This window comes from Salminus brasiliensis, chromosome 23 (genome assembly GCF_030463535.1).
Source record: "Salminus brasiliensis chromosome 23, fSalBra1.hap2, whole genome shotgun sequence".
Classification (NCBI taxonomy): domain Eukaryota; kingdom Metazoa; phylum Chordata; class Actinopteri; order Characiformes; family Bryconidae; genus Salminus; species Salminus brasiliensis.
The window spans coordinates 25,996,141-26,021,202 of record NC_132900.1 but is presented as its reverse complement, the minus strand read 5'-3'; the positions used below and the strand labels follow the sequence as shown (position 1 = coordinate 26,021,202).

The following is a 25,062-nucleotide window of genomic DNA, read 5'->3' as shown; positions in this document are numbered from 1 at the left end:
AGAGGAGCATTGCTGTGAGGATTTGAATGCATTCAGCGACATCAGCGTTAGTGAGATCAGGATGTTGGATGATCACCACCCCACCTCATCATCCTCAACTCCCCAGCTCATCCCAAACGTATTGGATGAAGCACCATCCATCATTCCAGAGAGGTTCCAGTGCTCCACAGCTCAATGCTGGGGGGCTTTGTGCACCTCTAGCGCACGCCATTAGATTCATGATTATCTGCTCCAGAGAGTCTTACTCTACTGGCAGTACTTCTCTAGAGGACTGTACAGTGTGTCTCGCTATCCTTCTTGTTGCAGAGCTACTTGATCAACCTCTTAAACGTTTAAACACTTTTAGGTTTTCTTTCAGAGCATTTGATATGCATGAAAAACGTACATCTGAAGCGGTTTAGGGTGAACTGACAGATTTGAATTGAGCGTGCTCCCTGCTCTCCTGCTAATGGGGGAGGCGATGATAGATAGAGCCTGTTTGTATGCAGGTTAATTCACCTGCAGGCTCCCCTCCGCTTTACTCCTGCATGCTCAAGCCTGGCCACTGCACAAAGACAGGTCCAGGCAGGGCTATTGTTGGTGCCACATTCAGCCTTTTGTTCAAGTCTTACTCTGCCATTATTTTCAAGCCTTAATCACACCAACACAGGGCTGAGATTCTGCCTCCAGTTTCCTGCTTTCAAAACTGGGTATTAATCTGAATGGGGAGTTTTGGGTCTTTTGTCGTGCGACTGCCACCAATAATTCCCATCTTTTATCTGTTGTATCAGACCATGCACCTGCGAAAGAGGCAATTTCTCTTTAAACAGTTGTTGATGCATGTTCTTCCTCCCAGCCACGCTCATTCTCTATCGCAGAGGTTGCTCGTAAACAGTTTTTCCAGTTTTCCAGTTATCAGGAAATCTGCTGTTCAGTGAATGAATGAAAGGAATGTAAACAAACAGATTTATTTATTTATTTACTAATTTTAACTTTTAATGTGAAATACTACAGGACAGATCCATTCCCTTCACTCCTATTCTGATCACCCACTACATTACAGCCTCTTCTTTTGAATCTGTAATCAGCTAAGCACTTCCCTCTGTCAGTGTCTCAGGGGGTTAGGCCCGCCTCAGCCACCAACCACTTTACACTTAAGTGTTGCTGTAAGCAGAACGCAGCAACAGCTACGGTCGAATACCGGCTTGACGAGAATCCAGATGCCAGATGCCATTCTTATGCCGATAAATTTATATATAAATAGACTTTTTTTAATGTAGGTATTGGAAAGCAGTTAGCAGTTAGTATCTTAAATTTTACATTAAACTTTTTGTAATTAATGACAACTTTATATGTTTTTGTGAAGTATAGTAAATATCCATCAGTAAACCACAGTTTAATTTGCTAAAATGACTTAAAACTATAATTAAATTACTGCCATCCCATAATGAGAAATGAGTCATCACACACTCTGTTCAAAGCATGTAGTAATGATCAGTAATCTCTGATAGACTGAGTGATCTGGTGTCTGACACTGTATGACTCACCGTTATCAAAAACCACTGAAGTATGTTAGTATTGCTTAAAACTGCAGTAAAAGCAGTGTCTCTTTACTTCTGTCATAAAGTGTTTAAATTTCCTCTTGTGTCCTCAGATATCCCGCGAGCGGCTGTATGGCGCTAGACAGCCAGCGACTGGTCCGAGCCTGGTCCACACCCTGCCGGCCCCACACAGCCCCATCCGCACTGTGCAGGGTTCCATGTCCCCACCAGCTGCTCGCTCCATGCCCTCCTCACCCTCCAGACTGGCCTACAGCTCCCGAACTGTGGGCAGTGCAACCCTGCCCCGCGAGCGCATGTCCAGCGCCCCCCCAGCCCGCTCCACCACACCCTGCTCCAGCGTCATCCTGGAGCGGCGTGACGTCAAACCAGATGAAGACGTGGGACCATTCAGCCCATCTGAAGCCCGCATGAGCCTGGCCTCGTCCCAGGATGTCCCAGACGGAGCGGTTTTCTTCCCACATCGCTATTCTGAGGTCCCTGATGCCCCCCAGCACTCCCTCTACAGGCAGAAGTCACGCAAGTACTCCGAAAACCAGCACAGCGTTCCGCTTGGGCCCAAGACCCCGCCCCCGTCCCCTCACAGAGTGAGTGAGGTCAGGATGATTGACATCCACCCTGGGCAGAACACCCACATGCTGGCCCAGGCCCAGGAGAAAAGCTCACCCGTGCGGAGGTCATTCCGGAAGGATAGTAATGGCGCCATGGAGGCAGTGGCCAGGGTCAGGGGGACTTTGGCGTCCCCAGTTTTTACTGACCTTCCGCCGGGTCACGGTGACAGACCATTTCAAGGGCCAATAACAGCAGACCCTCAGAGGTGAGAGAAAATAGGATTTGATTAAATTCCCCATCCACCCACACTGATTCCATACCCATCCATCCCAAGCCATCTATCCATACCCATCCACACTGATTCCATACCCATCCATCCCAAGCCATCTATCCATACCCATCCACACTGATTCCATACCCATCCATCCCAAGCCATCTATCCATACCCATCCACACTGATTCCATACCCATCCATCCCAAGCCATCTATCCATACCCATCCACACTGATTCCATACCCATCCATCCCAAGCCATCTATCCATACCCATCCATCCCAAGCCATCTATCCATACCCATCCACACTGATTCCATACCCATCCATCCCAAGCCATCTATCCATACCCATCCACACTGATTCCATACCCATCCATCCATCTATCCATATCCATCCACACTGATTCCATACCCATCCATCCATCTATCCATACCCACCCACACTAATTCTATACCATCTATCTATCCAAATCCATACCCACACCCGTCCACTCAAACCAATCAATCCCCATTCATACAAATCCATCCACATCTGTTTATTCCCACCCAATCGTCCATACCCATCCTCACCCATCCATACCCATCTCCACTCATCTGTACCCATTAATCATCCTCACCCATTAATCCATGCCCATTCTTACCCATGCCCATCCATACATACCCACACCCATTAATCCATACCGATATATATACCCATATTTCTTTTTTATGTGTATGAAGAGCACATCACATTGTTAGGGGACAGCTAGGGGACAGCATATCCATCTGGGAATCATTCTTTTGCTTCTTCCCATTTAAACATCCCTTTTAACCAAAGCTACTGTTTGGAGCCTTATGAATTCCAACTGTCCAGAATTAGGCCATTAAATCAGAAACCTCCCCTTTACCTCTTCTCATTCATGTTTGTGCTGGAACACAGTGAGAAAAGAGGAAGTCTGCTTTCCTGCTTTGCTTTATGGCTGCTTATTTCTACTGCTCATGCTGTCATGCTAATTTCATCCTATATCAACACTGTGGTAAAGTTAACTACACAATGTCTGTGTCTCTGAGCCAATCTCAATGCTATTATCTGCTGTTTATGGCGCCCACATCAAACTGAGCCACAACACTCTGCCTTTGAGAAAAACAGCAAGCAGAAGTGAACCTAACGTAGCAAGCTGAGGATTCTGAGCTTGACCCTCTCTTGTGCTTGTGCCACGCCCTGGCTAAATCAGAGATTCTGATTGGTTCTGCTGTGTACTCGTGTTTTTCAGTATGGTTGGTTCTGCTCTCACAGTGTCAGTACAGTTTAGAGAGAGTGGATTTCTATTAGTAAGCGATTGAACCCTAATCAAAACGTCGTTTTTGAGAACGTGGATTATGAATGTATTTTGCAGGCCGGATTAGAACCTTTATTGGTCCGGTTCTAGCCTGTGGGCTGTTTGTTTGCCACCCCTGCTCTAAGTGATGGAACTTGGAGTGCTAAATGAATGGTGTTGTTTCTGTTCTCCAGTGTGCGGATGAAGGCTATGGAGCAGCAGCTAGCTAGTCTCACAGGTCTTGTTCAGCATGCACTTCTGAAGGGAACAAACACCAGCAGTGGCAAAGAGACCGCCAGGTAAGCATGATCATGTACACCATGATGGACATAATGTACAGCAGACTTATGAATTTACCAAGATGAGATTGGTGACAGTGTAAGTCCAGTGTTTGTTAGCAACGTCAGCCTAGCATATCTTGCTGTAAATTAAAGGAGCACACAGCAGATTCCAAACATTGTGATTAACTGCATATGAAGTCAGTGATCAGTCATGTTCATCTGATTGTTGGCTGAACTTCTCCTTTAATCAGGAGATTTAGCTCATGCTTTAAATTGTACATCTAACCACTGCTAACCGATTGCTACTCTGCTCTCTGATTACAGTGAGAAGTCTCTTTCTGCATCTCCAGCTCACAGCATAAACAGTGGGGGTTAGTGTTCTTTCTATTTATGTACCATCGTATAAACCTTATTAATAATTGTATTGATAAGTATTGATTAATGACCATTGCTATTTAAATAGGTTCATGTTTATCTGCTCCAAAGAGTCCTATTCTATTGGCAGTATTTCTTTACAGGGTCTAGACAAGCTGTGTGTGTATGTGTGCATTTGCACATCTGTGTCAGCAATGGGTGCAATTTAAAGTAGCTGAATGCATTCATTTTCACGTAAAGGGCATTACCACGTTATTCAGGCCAGCCTTGCATACAACACTTAGCCTGAATGACCACTCTAATGGACAGTATGCATGTTCAACTGCTCTACAGGAGTGTCCCCTGTGGCTGTCTGCAAAAGTCCTGCTCTACAGACTGACCCTCTACAGTCAGCACCACCTCCACCCTCAGACCCCGCCATTGGCTCCTCACTGACCAGCTTCCAGAAGAACGTGTCCAGCCTTCGGCAACAACTGCAGCAGCTCAGACACATGCAGGCAAGCCAGACCCATTCATGCTTTCCTCACTGACCAGCACTCACAAACACTTACATTACCAGTAGGATCAATGTTGTCATGCATATGGGAGTAAATGTACGACAGTTTTCAGAAGAGCTTTCAGTGCTTGTTCTGGCGAATTAAGGTTATCCAGATGTTTTATCCAGGTGTTTTACATTTGATGTGTTTGGTGTGACATCTCCAGCTGCAGAACCAGGAAGCTATGAGGGTGATGCTGCAGCAGGCTGAGGAAGAGCTGGTGGAGAGAGTATGCGAGCGGCTGAGGCTGCTGGACGATCCGCTGCACAAGCAGAGGAGCCAGGTGGACGAGGAGAGACACAGATACCTGGCCATGGAGGAAAACGTGCTGCTCCAGCTGGGGTAAGACAGCTTTCCAGTTCAGTCTTAATGCACTCAAAGATTGTCCAGTTCTTTTTACCCAGTTTCTCCCATTTTAGTCAGGTTCCATAGGCTAGCAAAGCTCTTTTAGAAAGGTCTGCCCAGTCAGCGATCCTAGCAACACCCAACAGTTTTTTAAGCAGAAGTCTCCTTCTACGGTAACACTGTCTAGGCCTACGGCACTGTGCTACCAGCCTGGAAGGATTATTGCTAAAACATGCACTATACGGACATACGAACACAATACTGCTCTATAGGGTCTAGACAAGCTGTGTGTGTGCATTTGCACTTGTGTGTCATATCTGAGTGCAACTAAAAGTAGCTGAATGCATTCAGTAGAGGGAGTGTCCACAAACATTTGGACACATAAATGTCTACTTCTAAGTACGCAAGAATGTGTGGACTAGCATAGCACACAGTTGACTAGAATCAGTATCAATTAGCTAGCATCACACAGTATTATCTAGCATTGCACACAAGGGATCTGGCATCACTTGCGAGTAGCTAACATTGCACATTACTGGCTAGCATCACTTGCAATTAGCTAGGATTACCCACATTTTAGTAGCATTGCAGACCATGTAGTTAGCTAACATCACACAGTACTGTTGGCAAGCATCAGCTAGTATTGCACACCATACATACAGTTGGCTAGAACCACTTCTGCTTATCTAGCATCACATAGTACTGGTTAGCATCACTCATAATTAGCTAAAATTATACATATTTGATTAGCATTGCATGCATTACTATTACCATTCATGTGATGAGCTAGCATTACACACAGTTGCCGAGCATCACTCGCAGTGGGCTAGCATAGTACATTATTGACTAGCTTCTCACATAAGTGGCTAGCATCACTTGCATCACTAGCTCGCCAGCTAGCATTGCACGCCATTCACTAGCATCACACACAGTTGGCTAGGACCACTTGTGCTTAGGTAGCATCGCACAGTACTGGTTAGCACCACTTGTAATTAGCTAGAATTACACATATTTGTGTCCCTTTACAAGCATTTGATTAGCATTCATGTGATCACGGTTGCCGAGCATCACCTGTGATGGGTTAGCATTTTACATTATTGACTAGCTTCTCACATTAGTGGCTAGCATTGCAAGTGACTGATCAGCACTGCTTGCAACCTTTCCACATTGTTGTCCTGTTCCTGCTCCAAACACTCCTGAGCCAGGTAATCACTGCTCCACTGATGGCTTTGGGTGTTCTGGGAGCTGGAATAGAATTTATGTACAGCTTAAGGGTCCTCGCTGTCTGGTTAAGTTGACAACATAAGTGCAGCACTTGAAGGGATTCCCAAACCGTCACTCGCGTTGTGTGGGAAGACAGGGTTGATTAGACCAGTTGCAGAAATGGGGCCACATGTCCAGTTAAACCCCTGTGTTTAATCAGAGTCTGATGTGCACGTCGCTGTGGGGGCTGAGAAAAGATCACCTGACAGAAAAAAGAGGCGGGGTTGCTGGCCTCCTCTAAAATCGCCCTGGGTTATTTTAGAAAAAGCTGCTGAGTCACTATTTTTCAGGTGTCTGTGATTTATCTTCCCTCACGTCATCTAATTATGCCTCACTGTAATAATACAGTGATATATAGAGCTGTAAATCTCTGACCTCAGCAGTTCGATTCAGTTACGATTCTTTAGAAAATGATTCAGTGCATCATGACTTGTAGCTTGTAGGTTTGAGAAAGATAATTTTTATATAAAACATTGTTTATTTTGTATTATTAATATTATTATTGAATGTATTTATTTATATCAAATGCTATTTTATTTATATATTTATTTATTAAAATTCACTGAATAGGATGAATTAGCCTAACATGGGACATTTTTGCATGAGGGTGCTTCCAGCTTGAAGACTACTCCACCCTAATCTAAGATTGGACCAGGAGTTCCAGGGCAGCAGGTGTGACGAACTACCCACGGTGGTCCAAGGACAGACAGACCACCAACCACAGACAGAGTATTGGGTGTCTGAGGCTCGCTGGGGCGAGGGTGAACAAAGGCTATCCCGCCTGGGTGTAACCAACATACCAACAGTATATTAGACTGGGGATTGAAATGTTTTGGCTCATTAGTGTATGTGTGTGTGTGTGTGCATCTACTACTGTTTTATTGAATAACAAAAAAAAAAAGCAGATCCCAGGTTGTTCCTTAACACACAGAGCTGATTGTGCAACTGTAAGCTGTGTGTGTTTGATAACCGAGTAAGTCGGATTTGCTGCTGTGCCTGGGAGTTCCCTGCGGACACCCCCCGAGGCTTCTGCATCCCCAGCTAAATCATGGAAACAGCTATCATTTTCTCACACACAGACTCACACACACACACGGGCGCTACGCAGTGATGATCTCAGTGTGTGCACAGGCAAGCAGGCTCTTGCAGCGCTGCTGGTGTGTTCAGCTTTAATCTCGAATGCAGGTCGGATCTGTGACCGACAACAGCGGCCTTTGCCCAGCTGCCATTTCAGCAGGAAACCAGCCACACACACACAGGCCTCTTCTGGGAAAGAACACTCAACACGTAGAAACTCTCTCATAGCCAGGGTCAATTTTCCTCAATAAAAACCTCAGACACCTACAATCTACACCATAATCCAGTGCATTGAAGGAGCCATATCATAGAAAGCTGTGTTTTCCTCACGATTTAGAAAGAACTGAGTTTGACAGTTCTTGACAATGAGTATGTTAACACTTTTTGAACTATTAGACCATTTAAAACGTTTGACTCCCTAGTCCACATACAGCAACTAGGCTTACTAAGCTTTTTTAGATACATTTAAATACACTGCATGTCCAAATGTTTCTGGACATTCTTTCTAATTAATGCATTCAGCTACTTTAAGTTGCACCCATTGCTGATAGAAGACTCTCTGGAGCAAATAAACATGAACCTACTGGCACCATGTCGAATGCCCCCCTCTGCATTAAGCTGAAGAGCAAAGGAACCTGTGTTCTCTGGAATTCTTTTCTTTTTATTCATTTATTTATTACCTTATCTAATGTAATGCTCCTGACGGACACATCCCTCCTCCGACACATGTGCAACAAGGCACCACCTCTTTTGAAACTGCTGCCAAGGCAATGAAAAAAGTAAACATAGGAAAGTGCCGGGTACTCAGCACTGATGCATCGGCGAGCAGACGCCTGTGCAGGCCGGCATCACACTGAAGTGATGTGGGGAGAAATAAAGAGCCATCTACCCACCCGAAGAGAGCAAGGCCAGTTGTGCTCTCTCAGGCTCTGGATGCTGATGGCAGAATTGTTCAGTGGTGGAAATGAATGAAACCTGACCTGAAGAGTTTAGACGTAGCTGAGATACTGGTTTCTCATAGTTTTAGCCTTTCACAGTGGAGAGATACAACCATACCGTACACCAACCGGAAACGTAGATGTTCATCATCCCAAATGAAGCATGAGACACGTGTAGCTTCTCTGTTTAGGTGGCTGTATTAGTGCTGTAGTGATAGCAAAACCCAGTCCCCTTCACCACCACTGTGAGCCGAGCGATCGGTAACTTTCCCGACAGTGAACCAAACTGTACTGAACTCAAACACTGAATTATTCAGTGGAACTCAGGCTAAAATTGACTGAATTATAATGTGGGCTAATTTTAACGAAGCCGGTTCAACATTAGCTTTTGTGCTTGTTCTAGTCTCTTACACTCGAAATCCTGCTCCTCACTTCTACACACCCAAAGCTCGCCCTCGCCCTCGCTCTCTCTCCGCTCACACCGTCAGCTAACACTCTCCGAGCGTGTCGAACAGGTTTCAGAGTGTTTCGCTCTCCTCAACTTTCCCGCTCACACCACGCTAAATCTCAGCTTACTGGAAAAAAAAGCCAAGAAGATATATTTGGCTTCACAGCAGGGGAGGGAGGGTTAACCCTTTGAGGTACGGTGTGCAGTCCAACAGACATCAGCGTTTGCCTCAGCCTGATTGCCCCACGCTGCCCCCTGATGTGTTAAGAGTAGTCAGCGAAAAAATGTAAACACTGCTTATGAAGGTCTGACCTTGAGTTCTAATCAGATTAAGAAAGAACAACAGACCTGAACTCTACTGAGTGCCGATCCTTTGGGTTTAATTAGCTTCAGCCCTCAAATTTTGGGTAATCAAAGTGTCGTCCTTGATGTGAAGAACACGTCTCTTGAGTTTGGCACTTTTCTTTTCCCAATTATTGCTGAGAAAGATTGATTGGTGGTTAAAAGTGGTGTATAAAGCTGATGTTTACAGGTGTGGTGACACTTAACCCTTCAATAAACCTTCTTATGCTTTGTCCACTTTGTCCAAAAAGTAAGTGGACACCTGCTCCTCCACCCTCCAAACGTATTAGCAGAAGAGAGAGAATTTGTCCCACTGTCGTAACAGCGTCTGCTCTTCTGGAATAGCTTTGCGAAAGATGTTGGAACATTGCTGTGTGGAGGAGTTGATGGCATTAGCTCAGGTACTGATTTGGGATGATTAGTTCTGCACACTCCAGCTCTGCATCGCTCCAGAGAAGCCCACAGGGGCTATATACCTCTCTAATTCACGCTCAGCGTTGGGCATAGTAAATTTCAGCTCATGTGAAACTGCTCCATATATTTTAAAAAGCTAGCTGTCCCTAGTCGTACTGCTCTCTCTGGACTCTGGCCAGTTTCTGCCCTCCTCAGTGAAGGCCTGATGCTGTGTGGATGCGAATAGGTTCACCGTCATCACTGTCTCACTGTGAACAGGAACGAGGATGAAGATGGCTCCTGAAGTCTAGATCCTTAGTGACAGTTTAAGTTGAAAGCGCATGACTGTGATGATCATTGCAGCTGAAATGAGAAAAACAAGAGCTTCCAGATGTGACACTTGCAAGGGTCAATCAAAACCCTACCCATGACTTCTTTCCTGTTGCGGCCCGGCCTATGTGACAGCGAGTGCCAGGTCAGAACGACTGAAATCGAGTGAAAAGCGCGCCATGCAGTCGCTGTCAGAGAACATCCCAGTCGTATTCCTTGTTCATGCTGAATGTGTCAAACTGGTCAAGCTAAATGAATCTGTTCATGAGCATTCTGACCAATCTGTGGCTAAGAGCAGGGGGCGCTGTAGTGCACGTTCCTTCAGTAACAATCATTAAACATTTATTTGGTGCCACATTAGTCCTTGTTTGTTTATTTGCACACAAATGAGCCTTGGGTGTCTCGGTTGGTGGTCTGTCCCTCCTCAAACCATCGTCAGTTGATACACACCACTGCCTTAGTGCTTAGATGCTTTGACCCAGCTGTCTGGACATAACTATCCGGCCCTCGTCAAAGTGTCTCAGGTTTGATTAGTGTTTAGACTGTGATTAGTGTTTTAACTTCAACTAAGCTTCAACTAAACTCCAAACTCTCCAAACAACAGTTGCTTTGAACATGTTTGTGGGCGGAGCATGCATAGCTTAATCAGTCCCCACCCACTAACCCAGTTGTGACCTTACAGAGACCTGGAGAAACACGTGGAGGGCCTGAAGAGGGACTCGATGTCCGTGACAGCTCAGCGCCCGATCACCTTGCGGGATGTGGAGGACGGGGCGGTCAGTCTGAGACAAGTTGGGGAGGCCCTCGCTGCACTGAAAGGTCAGATATGTATAGCTTTCCTTTTCCATTCCATTTTCATCACAGTTTGATGTCACTAAAGCCAATGCAGTTTCACATACACTTTTTTTTAATGTGAGAAAGCTAGAACACCCCATGTAAACCTTGTTTTTTTTAAATATATTTAAACGTCTGGACATTTGGACATATTCATTTGGACATTATTGGGAGATGGAGGTCATCTAACTAAACACACAACTGAAGAATTGTCATTTAGGCTGGTCTGCTCTTGATGGTTGAAGTTAGTGGTGAAGATCACCATGGCCAGATCCAAAGAGCTCTCTGAGGCCTCTCTGAGCAGGTTGTAGATGCAGGTGAGTTTGGAAAGGGCTCCTCCAAATGTTTTAATCATCTGCAGCTAATGTTCTGCACCTGATTCTAATATGAAGTAGTAATAAACGTGGGGGTTTCTAATATTTTCTAATAATTGCATTTCTAATATTTACATTTTCTTCAGTCATTTCTTCAGTTATATGTGTTTAGTTGTATTACTTCCATCTCCCAGTATTGTTCAAATGAAGATCAGATGTCATGGGTGTACTCATTTTCTTCTCATGACGGTATATTTCTATTTCTATTCTATCTACAGCGGTTTGGCCCCTCCCACTCCTCACTTTTTCAGTTTTTCAGACTTGACTACTTTTTAAATAAAGCACAACAGAGGGTAGCCAATCAGAGATCACCATTTTCGCACGTCCTTTTCTGGTTTGATTTCACAATAAATTTGAGAGGTAAAACTAGTTGGTTTAGTCTGCTTGAATGGTCATGCCCATGTGTGTGTGTGTGTGTCCCTCAGGGGAGTTCCCAGCACTGCAGCTGAAGATGCGCTCCGTGTTAAAAGTAGAGGTGGAAGCGGTGCGCTTTCTAAAGGAGGAGCCGCACAAGATGGACAGCATGCTGAAGAGGGTCAAAGCACTGACCGAAACATTGGGCAGCCTCAGGAGGTACAGCACCTGCTAAGAGTTTAGAGACACTCCGCTTTTCAGAAAGTTTTTAACACAGGTTTACTTGCTGTACAATAACTAACCTATTAATACAGAACTACATGTGTGCTTCGCAGGTGTGCCACAGAGGGCTACCTCCACACTGACCCGATGTCCTCCAAGCCCGAGGAGCCCGAGTCCCCAGTCTTGCCCCAGAACTCCCCAACCCCTCAGCCGCGTTCCCCTGCACGGGCGGTCCGTTCTGAGCTCACCCCCTCCTCGCCCGTGCTGGTGCAGCGTGCCCGTAGCGCCCCAGTCAGCCTGCAGCCCTGCCAGCTCTCCACAGCCCTGTCCCACCATGCCAGCCCCCCACTCACACCCACACACGGCCGCGACTCCCCCACCGTTGCCAAGGTCAGCCCACGGAGCCGGGAGGACAGCCCCGCCCTGCAAAAGAGGGGTGTTCCGCCTGTCCAGGAGGAGGTCATTCACTCCAGCTCTGTTAGCGCAGCTGAAAACACCACACCTCCACCACCGAATGAGGAAAATACAGCAAATACAGGAGACAAGGTTATAGAAATATAACAGACATTTTTAATAAAATCATTGTTTAATACTATTTTATTATCACTGTAATTAAATATATATATATATATATATGTATGTACACACTATATGACCAAATGTTCATGGACATGCCTTCTAATGAATGCATTCAGCTGCTTTGACAGAGCTCACACACAAAGCTTGTCTAGTCACTGTAGATAAGTACTGAGGATAAACAGGAACTTCTTGGCACCATGCCTAATGCCAGGCGTGGGCTAGATGGGTGTAGCCCCCCAGCATTGAGCTGTAGAGCAGTGGAAGTGTGTTCTATGAAATGATGGAGCTCCAACCAAGATGGAGCATTTCTATAGTCTCAGTTGATCCTCTGTTGCTGTGCGCTTTCAGGCTGCAGGGAAGGAGAAGGTGGAGGATGAAGCAAAGACTGAGATGGAGAGGATTCTGCAGCAGGCCCAGGCCAACCTCATGAAAGCCATTCCTAACCTGGAGGTGACCACTCAGGAGGACAGCAGTGCTACAGACCCACCGGTCACCATCACACTGCCTGACGAAGTGGACTGCCCTCAACCTCCAGCTCCACTTCCAGGTATGTAGCGATACTTTTTTTTTCCTTATTTAAAAACGTTTTGGTTAAATTCTTCCCCTTTTTTCCCCCAATTTGGTATTGCCAGTTAACCCACCCATTCGTAGCTTCCCCTAGCACTAGCAAAGCTCCTGACACTAGCAGGGTAAGGACTTAACACATGCCTCCTCCGATACATGCAAAGCCAGCAACCGCCTCTTTTCCAACTGCTGCCGATGCGGCATCACAGCGCCATCTATCTACCCGGAGTGTGCTCGCCCGGGATTTACCCCCAAACTCACATACTGAACTTTACACCTATTAGACAGTTAAAGCAAGGTTAAAGGTCCCATAAACAGCTTCCGCCACTCACTCCGAATGTAGTCAGTCAACCAAGACATGTTTGGCATCTGAAATGTGTTTCTGTAGTTGTGCACTTGCGCGGCGTACCCTTTGATCTTGGTTCCTCTTCACACGTCTGCACTCAGAGGCCACCGCACCAGCAGAACCTGTAGCAGAAAAACCAGTCCAGGCCAGCGCGGAGAGGCTCCCGAAGCCTCCTATAGAGAAGCCACACCGAGCCAGTGTTGACAGAGCCAAGCCCTGCGCTGCCGAAACAGGAGGCAAGTCCCCTCCTCCGCCTCCCCCTCGCAGATTCTACCCTCAAAGCACTGGGCTTACAACCGGGCGCTCCGGAGAGGTGATCTACACCAGCCGCAAGGAATCCACCTCTGCTCAGGTGTGTGTGTGCGTGTGTGTGTGTGTGTGTGTGTGTTTTTTAGACCTAGTTGAACAGCATTCCCAAACATCTCTCTCACAAACAAGACTCCTGCGTTTGGTGTGCCACTCTCACTGATATAAATGCTGTTAGAACATTGGAATAATTCATTGGACATTAGTTTCAAACCCACAACTAGAACATCAGCTTCGTCATTGGAAATTTAAACTAAAACACAGTAGATTTATCAGCTAGCATAAGTGAGCTGACCTCTGTATGTTTATTTAGATTTACATTGATCAGCCATAAAATTATGAAAAATGGAAAATAGTGTTAATTAAAGATGGTTTGGTACTTGGTTCGTTATCTTTTATGAATTAGCTCATATACAAATACTTAGATAAACAGATAAATACATACTTAATAATAATTTTTAAAAAATAGCCCTAAATTGATCAAATCAGCTGTAATTATTATATAACAGCTAGGTATTTTTATATAGTAGGTAGGTGCTTATTCTGATTTTACTTTGTGTGACTACTATTGTTAGCACTGCCGTATCAGGACCAATACTGAGCCACAACTTTGTGAGAGGGGGCTTGTAGTGGTATGTGAGGGTCCATCATGCTTGGTTGGTTGTTTCAGCAGCAGGAGGCAGAGGAGGGAGCGATCCAAGCCAAACCCCAAAGAGTTCCCCCGGAGGTCAAACCCAAACCCTACACTCCTCCCCCTGTCAGCGCCGCTACTGCCCGAGACGAGGAAGAGGACGATGAAGATAAGATCATAGCAGAGCTGCAGGTGGGTCAATCCCTGCCGTACACCACACACACACACACGCTACACCTGCTAAGATAAAACAAGGGTGTGAATGTGGTCCATATTAGCAAAGAAACACACACAGCCGGGTATGGAGAAACACCGGGGCAGGGCTGAGGGTGTTTTGGAACAAACGTTCCTACGTCAACCTCAACCGGTCACACCCATGCTGACATTTCCAAATAAACAGCTGTTTCAGAGCATCATCTGACTCTCACTTTCTGCATGTTGTTGTCTGTTCTGCCCTCTAGTGGTGTCAGACAGCAACTGAGCCTCTGACTGAGGTCTGACAAAATAATGGAAGCAAACAGTGATTAGTAAAGTTTCAATAAAAGTACAGTACTGTGTAGAGGTTTTAGGCAGATATAAAAATTTGAATGAAAAAGCTCCTTATTGGGGCAGTAAGTGTTCATTTCTCCAGTAAAACGCTGCATTTATAATATTTATGCTGATATAATTTCTACAAAAAGTAGTCCTTTTACATCACTGTGCTCATTACAACATCTCCAAAGCTCTCCTCATGTGCTCCTCATAGTCTAGCACTATTTGTAGTTCTCATCGAAACCCCTGGTTTGGTAAATCAGTCCTAAATCATGGTAAATCGTGAGCTGGTGATGGAATTTAACCACCCATGCTGAGCTGGCTGGAGGGGGCGCCCAGGAAAAATCTGTAACCCAGCTTTGTTTTTCAGACTAGCTCAAAAGGTTGGGAGCAAAGTAACCTTAATCAAGACGTCCCTACTTTACACTGTGGATAGCAGACCCTTACGATAAGCAGTCACTCATTATTATTAAATAAAGGTGCTAAAGGTGCACGTATTTGTCACTGTACAGTGTACAGTGAAATGTGTCCTCCGCATTTAACCCATCTGGTAGTGAACACACACTCACACATGTGTTAGGGGCAGTGAGTACACACACACACCCAGAGCGGTGGGCAGCCAACTCCAGCCCGGGGAGCAGAGAGGGTAAAGGACCTTGCTCAAGGGCCCAACAGTGGCAGCTTGCCGAGCCCGGGAATCGAACCCACAACCCTGTTATCGATATCCCGGCGCTCTAACCGCTGAGCCACCACTGCCCCACTAACTAAACTATTAAATGTTTATTTGGGAGGTTTTTACTTTATTTAAGACACTAAATACTTTCTCAGTTATAGTGACACATGGTGTTGCTTTAAAAAGCTGCTGACCTGTGGTGCACATTAAGGGTGTATGAAAATATGAATGTACAGAACTGCAATAATATATTTTGCAGTGCTGTATTGATTCTCAAAAACACAGTATTGATAAATTAAATCCACATGGTAAAATCCACATGGATTATACAGGTCCATCCTTTTGTTCCACCTAATCTCCGCACCCTCTAATCCAGGTGTTTGAGAAGTGCCCGGTTAAAGATTTAGAGCCAAGATATGTGGTCGACCTGACCACCCACGAGCTCCCAGACACCGAGGCAGCGTTCTCCCTCTCCTCATACGACCCAAAGGTAACAAGACACGCTGCAGTGCCATCTACCTCCACCCCGCTGTAATGTCAGTCAGTGTCTTACAGGGGGGCTCCCCTGTGTCCTTTTAACCGCTGTTACTAATGTCCGGCCTCGGTTTGGCTTTAACCACGCTTGAGTGGCTGCAGTGCTCCGCGGAGACTTGACTGAGTGTCTAACCCTGCTCTCACACTCATACATCTGCTGCTAGAATCCAAAAGGGACAGATGTTTCGGCCCAGGCATGATGGGGAGGAGAGGAATGATGTTCGGAAAGACAGGAGGGTAGAGAATAGGGGTGGGCTGGTGAATAGCAAGGGCTGTGTACTGGAGTGAACTGTACAGAAATGCATGAGAGTATAATTCATTATTTGAATTATTTAACTGTACATCCAGGTGATTAATACATTAAAACATTGCCGGGATGTTTTAGTGTGGTCCTGATGTAAAAGTATGTTGCTGTTTTAAGACCTTGTTCTTGTTCTTCTGCTTATTTTCGGCTGTTAACTGCATGTACCTAATCCACAATCTCTAGGTTCTCCTGGAATATCAGATGAAATTCAGTCCTTTTGCTAACATACATCTTTCCATCAGGACTCCCTGCACTCGCTGATGGAAAACTGACACCGTTCCAATCTAAACTGCACTTAAGCTCTTTTAAATCACGCATGAGATTTCAGTTAAAAACTGTAGATGGCGCCATTTATCTGTTGTTAATGAAATACTCGGAATGTGCAGTGTTGCCCATTTTTCATTCTGTCCCTTACAAATGTTAGAAAACAGCTCACCACTGCGAAGATGGAAAGCACACTCCCGGTGCTCCTGCTGACTCTGGGGTAAAACACTTTAGTCCTTCCTTCATTCATCCTTTCTTCTTCCACTGTATATTTATGTTGAGTTGTGTTCCATTAAAATAAGCAATCTCTTTCTTCATCAGGTAATATATTACATCACTGGCACAGCAAAGATTCCCACCGACAATCTCCTTAGAGAACCTGAGGTCCACAAAGAGTCCGGGGAAGGAATCACTTCCTCCTCTAAGGTGTCCCATCTGAACGCTTCTGACCTTTCTCAGCGGCCAGACATACTAACATCACACGAGTTAACTTTAGATCCTCCTAAATCAGTGGAGGAAAGCCAGGATTCCGCTGATACTCATCAGAAATCTCTTCAGATAAGTCTTCTTAAGTCTGTGAGGGATACCTGCAGGGCTGAAGATGATGCGCAAGTTGTTCCGAAAGGAAAAGTGTCTGAGAGCATCACAAACAGGCCAGGAAAGCAAGTGCTTTCAAGTTCTGAAAACCCGGTTGTCGCTGAGAAAACCTGTATTGGATCTGAGGCGCAGGCGGCTGCCTCTCAAGTGGTATCTCAAGCCTCGGAGTTATCGTCAGAGAGCGGGTGCCAAGAGAATGAGCAGCAAGTGGTAATGAGGTCAGCTAAAGTTCGAGCAAGGTACACAGAGGATGGCAGCTTGAGCCCTGACCTTCCTGGAGAGGAGGCTCCGCCTCCACCCCCACCTGACAACATTGCCTTTATGATCACTAAAACCAAAGTAAAGGCTCTGTCCAACGGAGAGTACCAGCAGTTGGTCAGCTCCAAGGGCCAAGACGTTGAAACCGTAAAAGTAGGAACAGACCCAACCGCATCTGCCGAAGAGGACAGCGGGTTTAGTAAGAAACCCGTCATCATCGTCTTTGATGAGCCTATGGACATCCGGCAGGCATACAAACGTCTCTCCACCATCTTTGAGTGCGAGGAGGAGCTGGACAGGATGCTTTCGGAGGAAACCATTGACGAGGAGACAGAAGAAGAGGAGGCAGGCTCAGGGCATGCAATGACTAAGGCTGAGGTAGGAGATCAGGGCAGGTCAGACAGTCAAACGGCAGATGATCGTGGTAGTAATCTTTTAGTTAGTGGACAACAGCCGAATCCTACAGAGTGCTCTTCCCCAGAGTCGGAGGATGGATCCAAGGTAGATCTGCCTGGTGATGCAAAGCAAGAAGGTAAAAAGAAATTTAAGTTTAAGTTTCCCAAGAAGCAGCTAGCAGCCATCGGCCAAGCGATCCGCACCGGGACAAAAGCAGGCAAAAAGACCCTGCAGGTGGTAGTTTACGAGGACGAAGAAGAACCAGATGGTACGGTGAGACAGGCAAGAGAGGCCAAGAGGTTCGAGATCAAATCGCAAGCAGACTCTACCAGTTCCGTCACTTCCGTCAGCCCCACTCTGCAAACCAACACAATCAGTCCTCCACCCTCTAAAGGAAGGAGTAATGAGATCTGCAAGACCACCTACAAGACCTTGGACAGCCTAGAGGAGACCATCAAGCAACTAGAAACAACAATCAGCGACATGGACCCAGCGCTGTCCCCCGAAACTTCACGAAAAGAGTCAAAGACCAAGAGAACCGCTGCTCAAATGGAGCAGGGTGAAGGGAGCCCCTCGAAGAAGCCAACTTCTCAGAACCCAAAACCCCAAAAATGTCTGCAGCGGAAGAAGGCCAAAGCACAGTCCGCCCCTCGAACCTCGTCTTCCGGTTCCTCCGGTTCCTCCAACTCCAGTGGCACTAAACAGGTCTCTCTCTTCAACTCCTCTCCACTCCCGCTGGTGGCTTGGGTTTGCCTCTGAGGGTTTGCCACTCTAACTGCTGACTTTAATCCGCCGTGAATGTGTTCTGTAGGTGCCTGTGGGGGGAAATTCACAGCCCCCCTCTCTGCTTTGAGTCCTGTGTGTGATTTTCATTTGCCATGATTTGTAGAGTTGGGGTGTCTTGACAGACTTGTTGTCCTCGTCTGCGCCACTTCGCTTTGGCTGCAAGTCCGAGGTGGTGAAGGTTTTTCCTCTGTCCAAGTGACTGGCTCTGATCTTTGTGATTAATGACTTGACTCTGCATGTGTTCGGTGTTGGGGAAAATGTTGGTTTACTCAAGCATGCTTGGCTGTACGTTTCTGGGTCCAAGAACCTTGTCTCCGAATTAGAAATCACACAAAGTTGCTCTTCTCACTCTGTTGTCTTTCACTGCCCAGCCTGGCTCTAACTTTATTCTCTTGTGATTTGGCTTTCTTGCAGAATCCCAGTGGCTCCCCTTCGTCAAGTCGAATTTCCTCACCCAGATCCCGGCAGCAGTCGGGACCTGCAGAGAAGCCCGGGAAGTCCCAAAAGATCCAGGACTCCCAGAGGCAATTCCGACAGGTAGTTTTACTGTAGGGCCGCCTTTGTGAGGGACTCTTTCATTCTCTCCGCCTAAAGATGCAGACGCGTGATGTCCCATGGCGCCTTTTAGACTGTGAATCTGTGACTGTTTTTGTTGAGTGGACCTGCGTGGATCAGCTGTGATGTCCGTGTGATTTTCCTCCGTCTCTCTGGGTACAACTCTTCCCCTACACGTCCCACCATTCCCGTTTCCTGTCCATCGTAATTGCAAGCATGCCCGTCTTACATTTACATAAAAGAGGGGGTTGCTTATAGCTTCGAACACTACAATGCACTGAGGTAGAGGTGCAAAGCCAGGGCCTGTGCAGTGCCAGTTTTTCCTTGCTTTTCTTGAGGTGCTGTTTTTAATAAGTTAAACATGCAGTGATTTCCTCAGATGTTCTCTCAAAACAATACAAGTATTTTTGTTGGTGTGTCACAACTGTGGGTTCATACAGATATGCATTTACTTTCTTGTCTTTGTGTCTCCACCCTTGCTTGACACTGCTTGTGTCTTTCGACGTCTTTGTTCGCAGGCTAATGGGGGCGGTATCACAGCTCACGGGAATAGTAAATATGCTTTCCTTGCTTTGCCTGCTTCTAAGATCCCAGCCTTTTGTCCTAGCTCGGGGAAAAGCAGCTCCGCTCCTGCTCCTGTTTCGAACGCCTCTAAGCCTACTAATCGCCCTTCTCCTTGCTCCAAGTCCTCTATCCCGTGTCTCAACCTGAGCCGGCCGAGCCGCAGCCCGACCCCGCCCTCTAACGAGTCCCTGCGAGTCCTCGGCCCTTCACAGTTGGCCCAAACCCACGGCACCCAAAACAGCTACTATTCCTCCTCCTCTTCTTCCTCATCCTATTCCTCTTCCTCTGCCTCTCCCACCTCTACCTCGTCTTCCTCATCCCCGTCTTCCCCCTCTCTCCTTTCCCCCACCGCCGTGAGCCGGGCTAGCCGTGCCCCACACGTCCCTGGCTTCAGCAGCCCGCGACAACAGCCTGCCGCCAGCAGAAGCCTGCCCACTGTCACACCAGCGCCAGCCTCAAAGGATATGGCATAAGACTCCTGTCTTTTTTTCCAGTCATTTCGGGTTTCTGTCCCACTCCGTTCATCAGTGCTGGGGTATGTATATCTATCGCTCACAGAATACACTGCCCATCAAAAAGTTGAGGACATGAGCCTTGTTTTTAAATTTCCAAAGTAACGTTTGATTTTCACAGATACTTTTCAACTAAGAAAACGGTCTATAACTGTGAGGATCGGCTTCGGTCACATTACTAAAGCTATGTTGCTAAAGCTCAGCTTCCTGGTTGCCAAAGTGTATTGCTCAGTTTTAGCCTAAATAATACTGCCAAAAGTAAATAGCATAACTAGGAAAGCAACACACACACACACACAGTCATATCAGAATATTACTAATTAAATATTAATATTATTATACGTTTTGGAATGAACTCAGCCCGGGACATCACTGATGCCACATGACAAGGTGAAAGGGTTTCCCAGGAAACTCTTCTTTCTTACAGCGCTGGAGTTTCACCTCACCTCATCATTAGGTCACATTGCCTCTTCAAAACTTCCATTTTTGTTCCACTATCCATTTTCTGACATTTTAAGAGTGCATTTCAACATTGAGGGCTCCAAAACAATCGCAGCGTAACCATGTTTGCTAGGTTTGCTGCATGTATAAATGAGCGAGCACACCAGTCAGTTGTAGCAGAGAGCAAAAAGATTGTCCTGGCCAAAGGACACGATTTGACAGATGTCCAAAAGAGCATGATAATAAGGTACCGGGAGAAGAGTGGTGACATGTCGGAAACAGCAAACTTCGCGGGACGTTTTAGATATAGCGAAGCCGCCGTAGTGAAGGTGCACTGAGAAAGGACTCCCAGCGGCATTACCGTGGTGTCCACGGGCCATTGATGCCAGATGGGAGCGACGACCAGTGAGTGTTACTGAGCAATTGACGCGTCGCTGTGGAGCAGTTAACCTAATACAATCTATGGCCTGACGGCTCGCTAGTGTCATCTAAGCCAAGGGTGGTTCTTCCCACTATTATTATTCTAATATATAACTTACCTAAATTGGAATTCTATCTACCTCAGTAAGCATTATAAAAACACTCATTTCTGTAGGGTTACAAATTTGCCACTGGTGTGACAGCTCACTAGCCCAGCGTCACATAAACATTCTGCATGTTTGTAAAAGAAATTGGTTTCATTAAAAAAAAATAATAGATATAAAAAAAAAAATAGGTTTGAAATGTTTATTTAACCAGTTTCTGCCAATTCCAGCATCATCATGCATTCAAATGTGGTTTAAACACTGGAAAAGTTGAAAAGCTCTGGCATCACAATGTAAACTTTGGCTTTAATCCCAAAGTTCAATCTTAAACAAGGAAACATGATCCAAGTGCTGGAAAGGCCAGGTGCCCTTCCCCAGCTTTCTGATGGGCAGTGCTACATACCACTGACTAAGTCATCTAGACCCGGGTAAAGCATTTGGGGATGTGGGTCTGTCTTTCAGTGTTGTAGTTGTGCACTAATGCTGCTGTTTTTCTTGCTTACAGCATAACTGCACGGTATAATGTAATATGGTAGATATGGTGCTTCTGGAGAACTGTTGTTTTTTTTATGTGAGGGATCAGTTTGAATTGATAGTGTCGGATTTATTTTTTATAGACGCGTGAGAATTATTATATTGCTTAAATACACTGACTATATACATGTGTACAAAAAAATATTTTTGAAAAAGTTAAATGGATGAATATAGTATATTTTCATCTATGTTGTTTTAAGTTGATCATTGCCAAGTAGATATCTACCATAGAATAACTTAACTCCTGAACTGCCTGTTTATAAAGAAGCTGAAAGCTTGAGAAGTTGAATTATGTTGGGTTACAATGCTGGTTTTAGTTACAACTAACGTTACACACACGGGTCGATCCTAAGTGACCTGTTTTTATTTGATTTTATTTGAAGTGTTTCACTACAATACCAAAGTTTTCACATTCATTAAAGACTAGATATAAAGTTAAAGGCTATATAGAGTGAGTGTGTGTGTGTGTATGTGTGTGATGTTTGATAGTAATCCAGTAAGATATCTCCAGTAGTCTAGATCACTCTTGCATTAAGGCATATGGTGTTTCCGACAGCTTGTGTCAAAATGCCTAAACATGTGGATTGGTGTATTTTAAAAGGCTTACATGTTTGCATCTGGCCAAAGTTTACTCCTATGCATGCCTTTTACATCTCTCATCATAATGAAAATCACGTTTGCACAAAAACGCTGTACATATTTTCTCTGGTTTTGTAAAACTGTATAACCTGTATAAAAGCTGTGGAGGGGAGCTTGTGAAAACTGTGTTTATGGAATAAAGGGCTGTCTGCTTTAGCACTGTTTTCCTGGAAGCCAGCATTCATTCGTGCCATTCATTTCACCACAACAGCACGTCGAACACTACTCAAGTAGGAGGCGTTCATTTCATCAGTCACAAAAAAAAGAAAGGCTCAAGGCCGCTACGGTTCAGAGAAGCTTTCCGAAGGCTACTGCTTTCTTCAGACTACTGCTGACGACACTAGAGCTTTTTTAAATTGAAGTATTTGGGGAATTTTAGTCTGAGAAAAACAAGAGCACAAACCGGGGTGTACAAAAGTAGCCGTTTTTCCAACATGGGCCAACAGAGGGCAGCACTTGCTTGTTTAAGTGATGGTAAACAGCTGGGACCCATTCGCTAATAATGAATTTATTACATCAAGCCAAAGGTGATAACCTGGGTTTTGTTTACTAACTCTAAAGCAAGCACTTTATTAGGAACACCTGTACACCCACACCAATATTCAATATGTTATCCAATGAGCCAATCATGTGGCAGCAGAGAAATGCATAAAATGAATCAGAAATCAAGCCTGCAGCTTTAGCTGACATTGCTAAAGTGGGGCAAAAAGGAATGGTCAGATTGGTTGGAGCTGACAGAGAAGCTACTGTAATGCAGATAACCACTCTGTACAAGCATGGAGAGCAGAAAAGCATCTCAGAATACACAACACTGCCAGCCTTGAGGCAGACGGACTACAACAGCTGAGGTCCCACTTCGGTCAGCCAATAACGGCACCAACAGCACAAGTCCATGGACCCAAACCTGCCTTGTGCCAACTGTCCAGTCCAGGCTGGTGGAGGTGGTGTATTTGTGCAGGCAACTGTTGAGAGGGCAGTGTGGTTGGAGCGGCTAGAAAGTCGGGGCTTCTGCAGGCTGCAGTGGCTCAGACACAGGATCACCAGAACTGGAGAGCTGAAGCCTAGCCTCATCAGACATATGTCGATTCTAATTTGGCACCATGGACTCATAATGCAATCATGTCAACATGGACCAAATCTCAAAGGCACTGAGGAAGTACTGAGAGCACATCTTAGATTTTCAGCCTGACTGCACTGAGGCATACTGTGAAGCGGTATTTCTCAACCCTGGTCCTCGAGGCCTACTGCCCTGCACATTTTAGTGCTTTCCCTGCTTTAACACACCCACTTTAACTCAGTAATGGGCAGTTAATGAGCTGATTAGCTGGATCTCAAGTGTGTTGGGAGAAAAGCAAACACTAAAAGAAAATGCAGGGCAGTGGGCCTCCAGGAACAGAGGTGAGAAGTACTGCTGTATAGAATCTGTTCTGAAAGCAGTCCTCCAGCACCTCCAGACTGTCAGCGTTTTGAGTTTGTTTTCATTGATAGGATCGTGAGCTCCGAAGTTCTCGACGGCAGGCAAACCTGAAAAAGAGTCTGCAAAGAAACTGCTGAAACTATAACAACCCGAAACAGACCGAACTCCAGCCTGAGAACAACCTGATTAAAATAAAGGTTACATTGGTTCAACTTTTGGTTTCCCAACACAATGACAACAACAAAAACTGTCCAAATTCCTGTGGAGGCCACTGTCAATTCTTTGAAAGAAAGTAAGCAGCTATTCATAGCACTGTAAACCCGTAGGAGGCCTGCATGAGGCATGTAGGTTAAATGCGAAACCGCAATCCTGATATTTTTCTTGTCGTTCCACCAGTTTTGGTAAAAGACGCTGGTGAAAATGGGCCTCAGAAACAAAGCGCCTATAGGAGCGAACGCCATGTGGTGACTACTTGAATAGCTGGCGCATATGAGCATGGCTCAATACCACGTTAACATATAAATCCCACCCCCTGCAGCTTTAAGATACCGTGACAAATTCATACATTTAACCCTGCAAGAGCAGCAAAGCGTCACCCCTTCATGGCCGTCGAGGCACAGAGGCTTCCAGAGAACACCCCTTTACTGTTTCACACGCTTTAACTAACAGTTTCCAGAGCCTGTATTGAGATATCAGCAGCACATTCTGCAGTGGGTGTCTTTTGATAAGCGTCTTAAACAAAAGTCTCTAAAAATGGGTTTCAAAAAAGGCTGTTTAAGAAACAGGTCCATGCCCCTCAGCAGTGCGCTCATCCAACCAGACACAAAAGCAATTATCATCTGATTGATGTAAGACTCGTATACCTTTTTAATGTATATGGACTGTAAAATCCCTTCGAGACGAATGATTGGCACGTCTATTAATTTGGGTTTCGCCTTCCTTTTCCCGACGACTTCGATTTAGTTTTACATAATTCATTTAATTGCTCATATCTATGTGCTTCATTACCATTGGTTTGAACGTGGACGTTCTAAAGATCCATTCAGAAACCTTCTTTAATTAGCGCAATTTAAATGCACCGCATCGAAACCCACATGGTTCTGTCGTGTTCAGCTCTGGAGTTTTGATCGCTACTGTACTACTACTACAGTAGGCGACGGTAATCCTCATGAAATGGGCCTAAACAACCCAGCTTTGTCCACACAAAGCCCCTGCTATGTCATCATTAATTCTGCCTTCACCAAATTAGTCATTAGCCAGCTTTTTAATGAAGGGTAATTAGCTCATATGCAAATGTAAGCGTCAGTGAATCCCAAAGCATTGTTCTTTCTAAT

The 25,062-nt window shown here is 45.5% G+C and overlaps 2 protein-coding genes across 3 annotated transcripts in view; both read left to right on the top strand.

Annotated features, from left to right (window-relative positions):
• Positions 1-19,533, top strand: part of LOC140545825 (sickle tail protein homolog) — a 48,804-nt gene extending 29,271 nt beyond the window's left edge. The window contains exons 5-19 of one of the 2 annotated variants that reach the window (XM_072668815.1): positions 1,634-2,355; positions 3,856-3,960; positions 4,267-4,313; positions 4,651-4,814; positions 5,020-5,195; positions 10,672-10,808; positions 11,623-11,770; positions 11,887-12,319; positions 12,701-12,899; positions 13,364-13,614; positions 14,242-14,391; positions 15,780-15,893; positions 16,666-16,725; positions 16,827-18,461; positions 18,957-19,533. In XM_072668815.1, coding sequence (XP_072524916.1) covers positions 1,634-2,355; positions 3,856-3,960; positions 4,267-4,313; positions 4,651-4,814; positions 5,020-5,195; positions 10,672-10,808; positions 11,623-11,770; positions 11,887-12,319; positions 12,701-12,899; positions 13,364-13,614; positions 14,242-14,391; positions 15,780-15,893; positions 16,666-16,725; positions 16,827-18,461; positions 18,957-19,094 — 4,479 coding nt within the window. In that variant the 3' untranslated portion in view covers positions 19,095-19,533. The remainder of the gene's footprint in view (positions 1-1,633; positions 2,356-3,855; positions 3,961-4,266; positions 4,314-4,650; positions 4,815-5,019; positions 5,196-10,671; positions 10,809-11,622; positions 11,771-11,886; positions 12,320-12,700; positions 12,900-13,363; positions 13,615-14,241; positions 14,392-15,779; positions 15,894-16,665; positions 16,726-16,826; positions 18,462-18,956) is intronic. The other variant, XM_072668814.1, reaches the window with a different exon arrangement.
• On the top strand, positions 19,457-22,475 carry LOC140546241 (uncharacterized; the record flags this gene model as incomplete). The annotated part of the gene is made up of 1 exon (XM_072669477.1): positions 19,457-22,475. A coding segment is annotated over one exon (678 nt), but the record flags the coding sequence as incomplete, so codon positions are not given.
• Between the last annotated feature and the right edge of the window lie 2,587 nt (positions 22,476-25,062).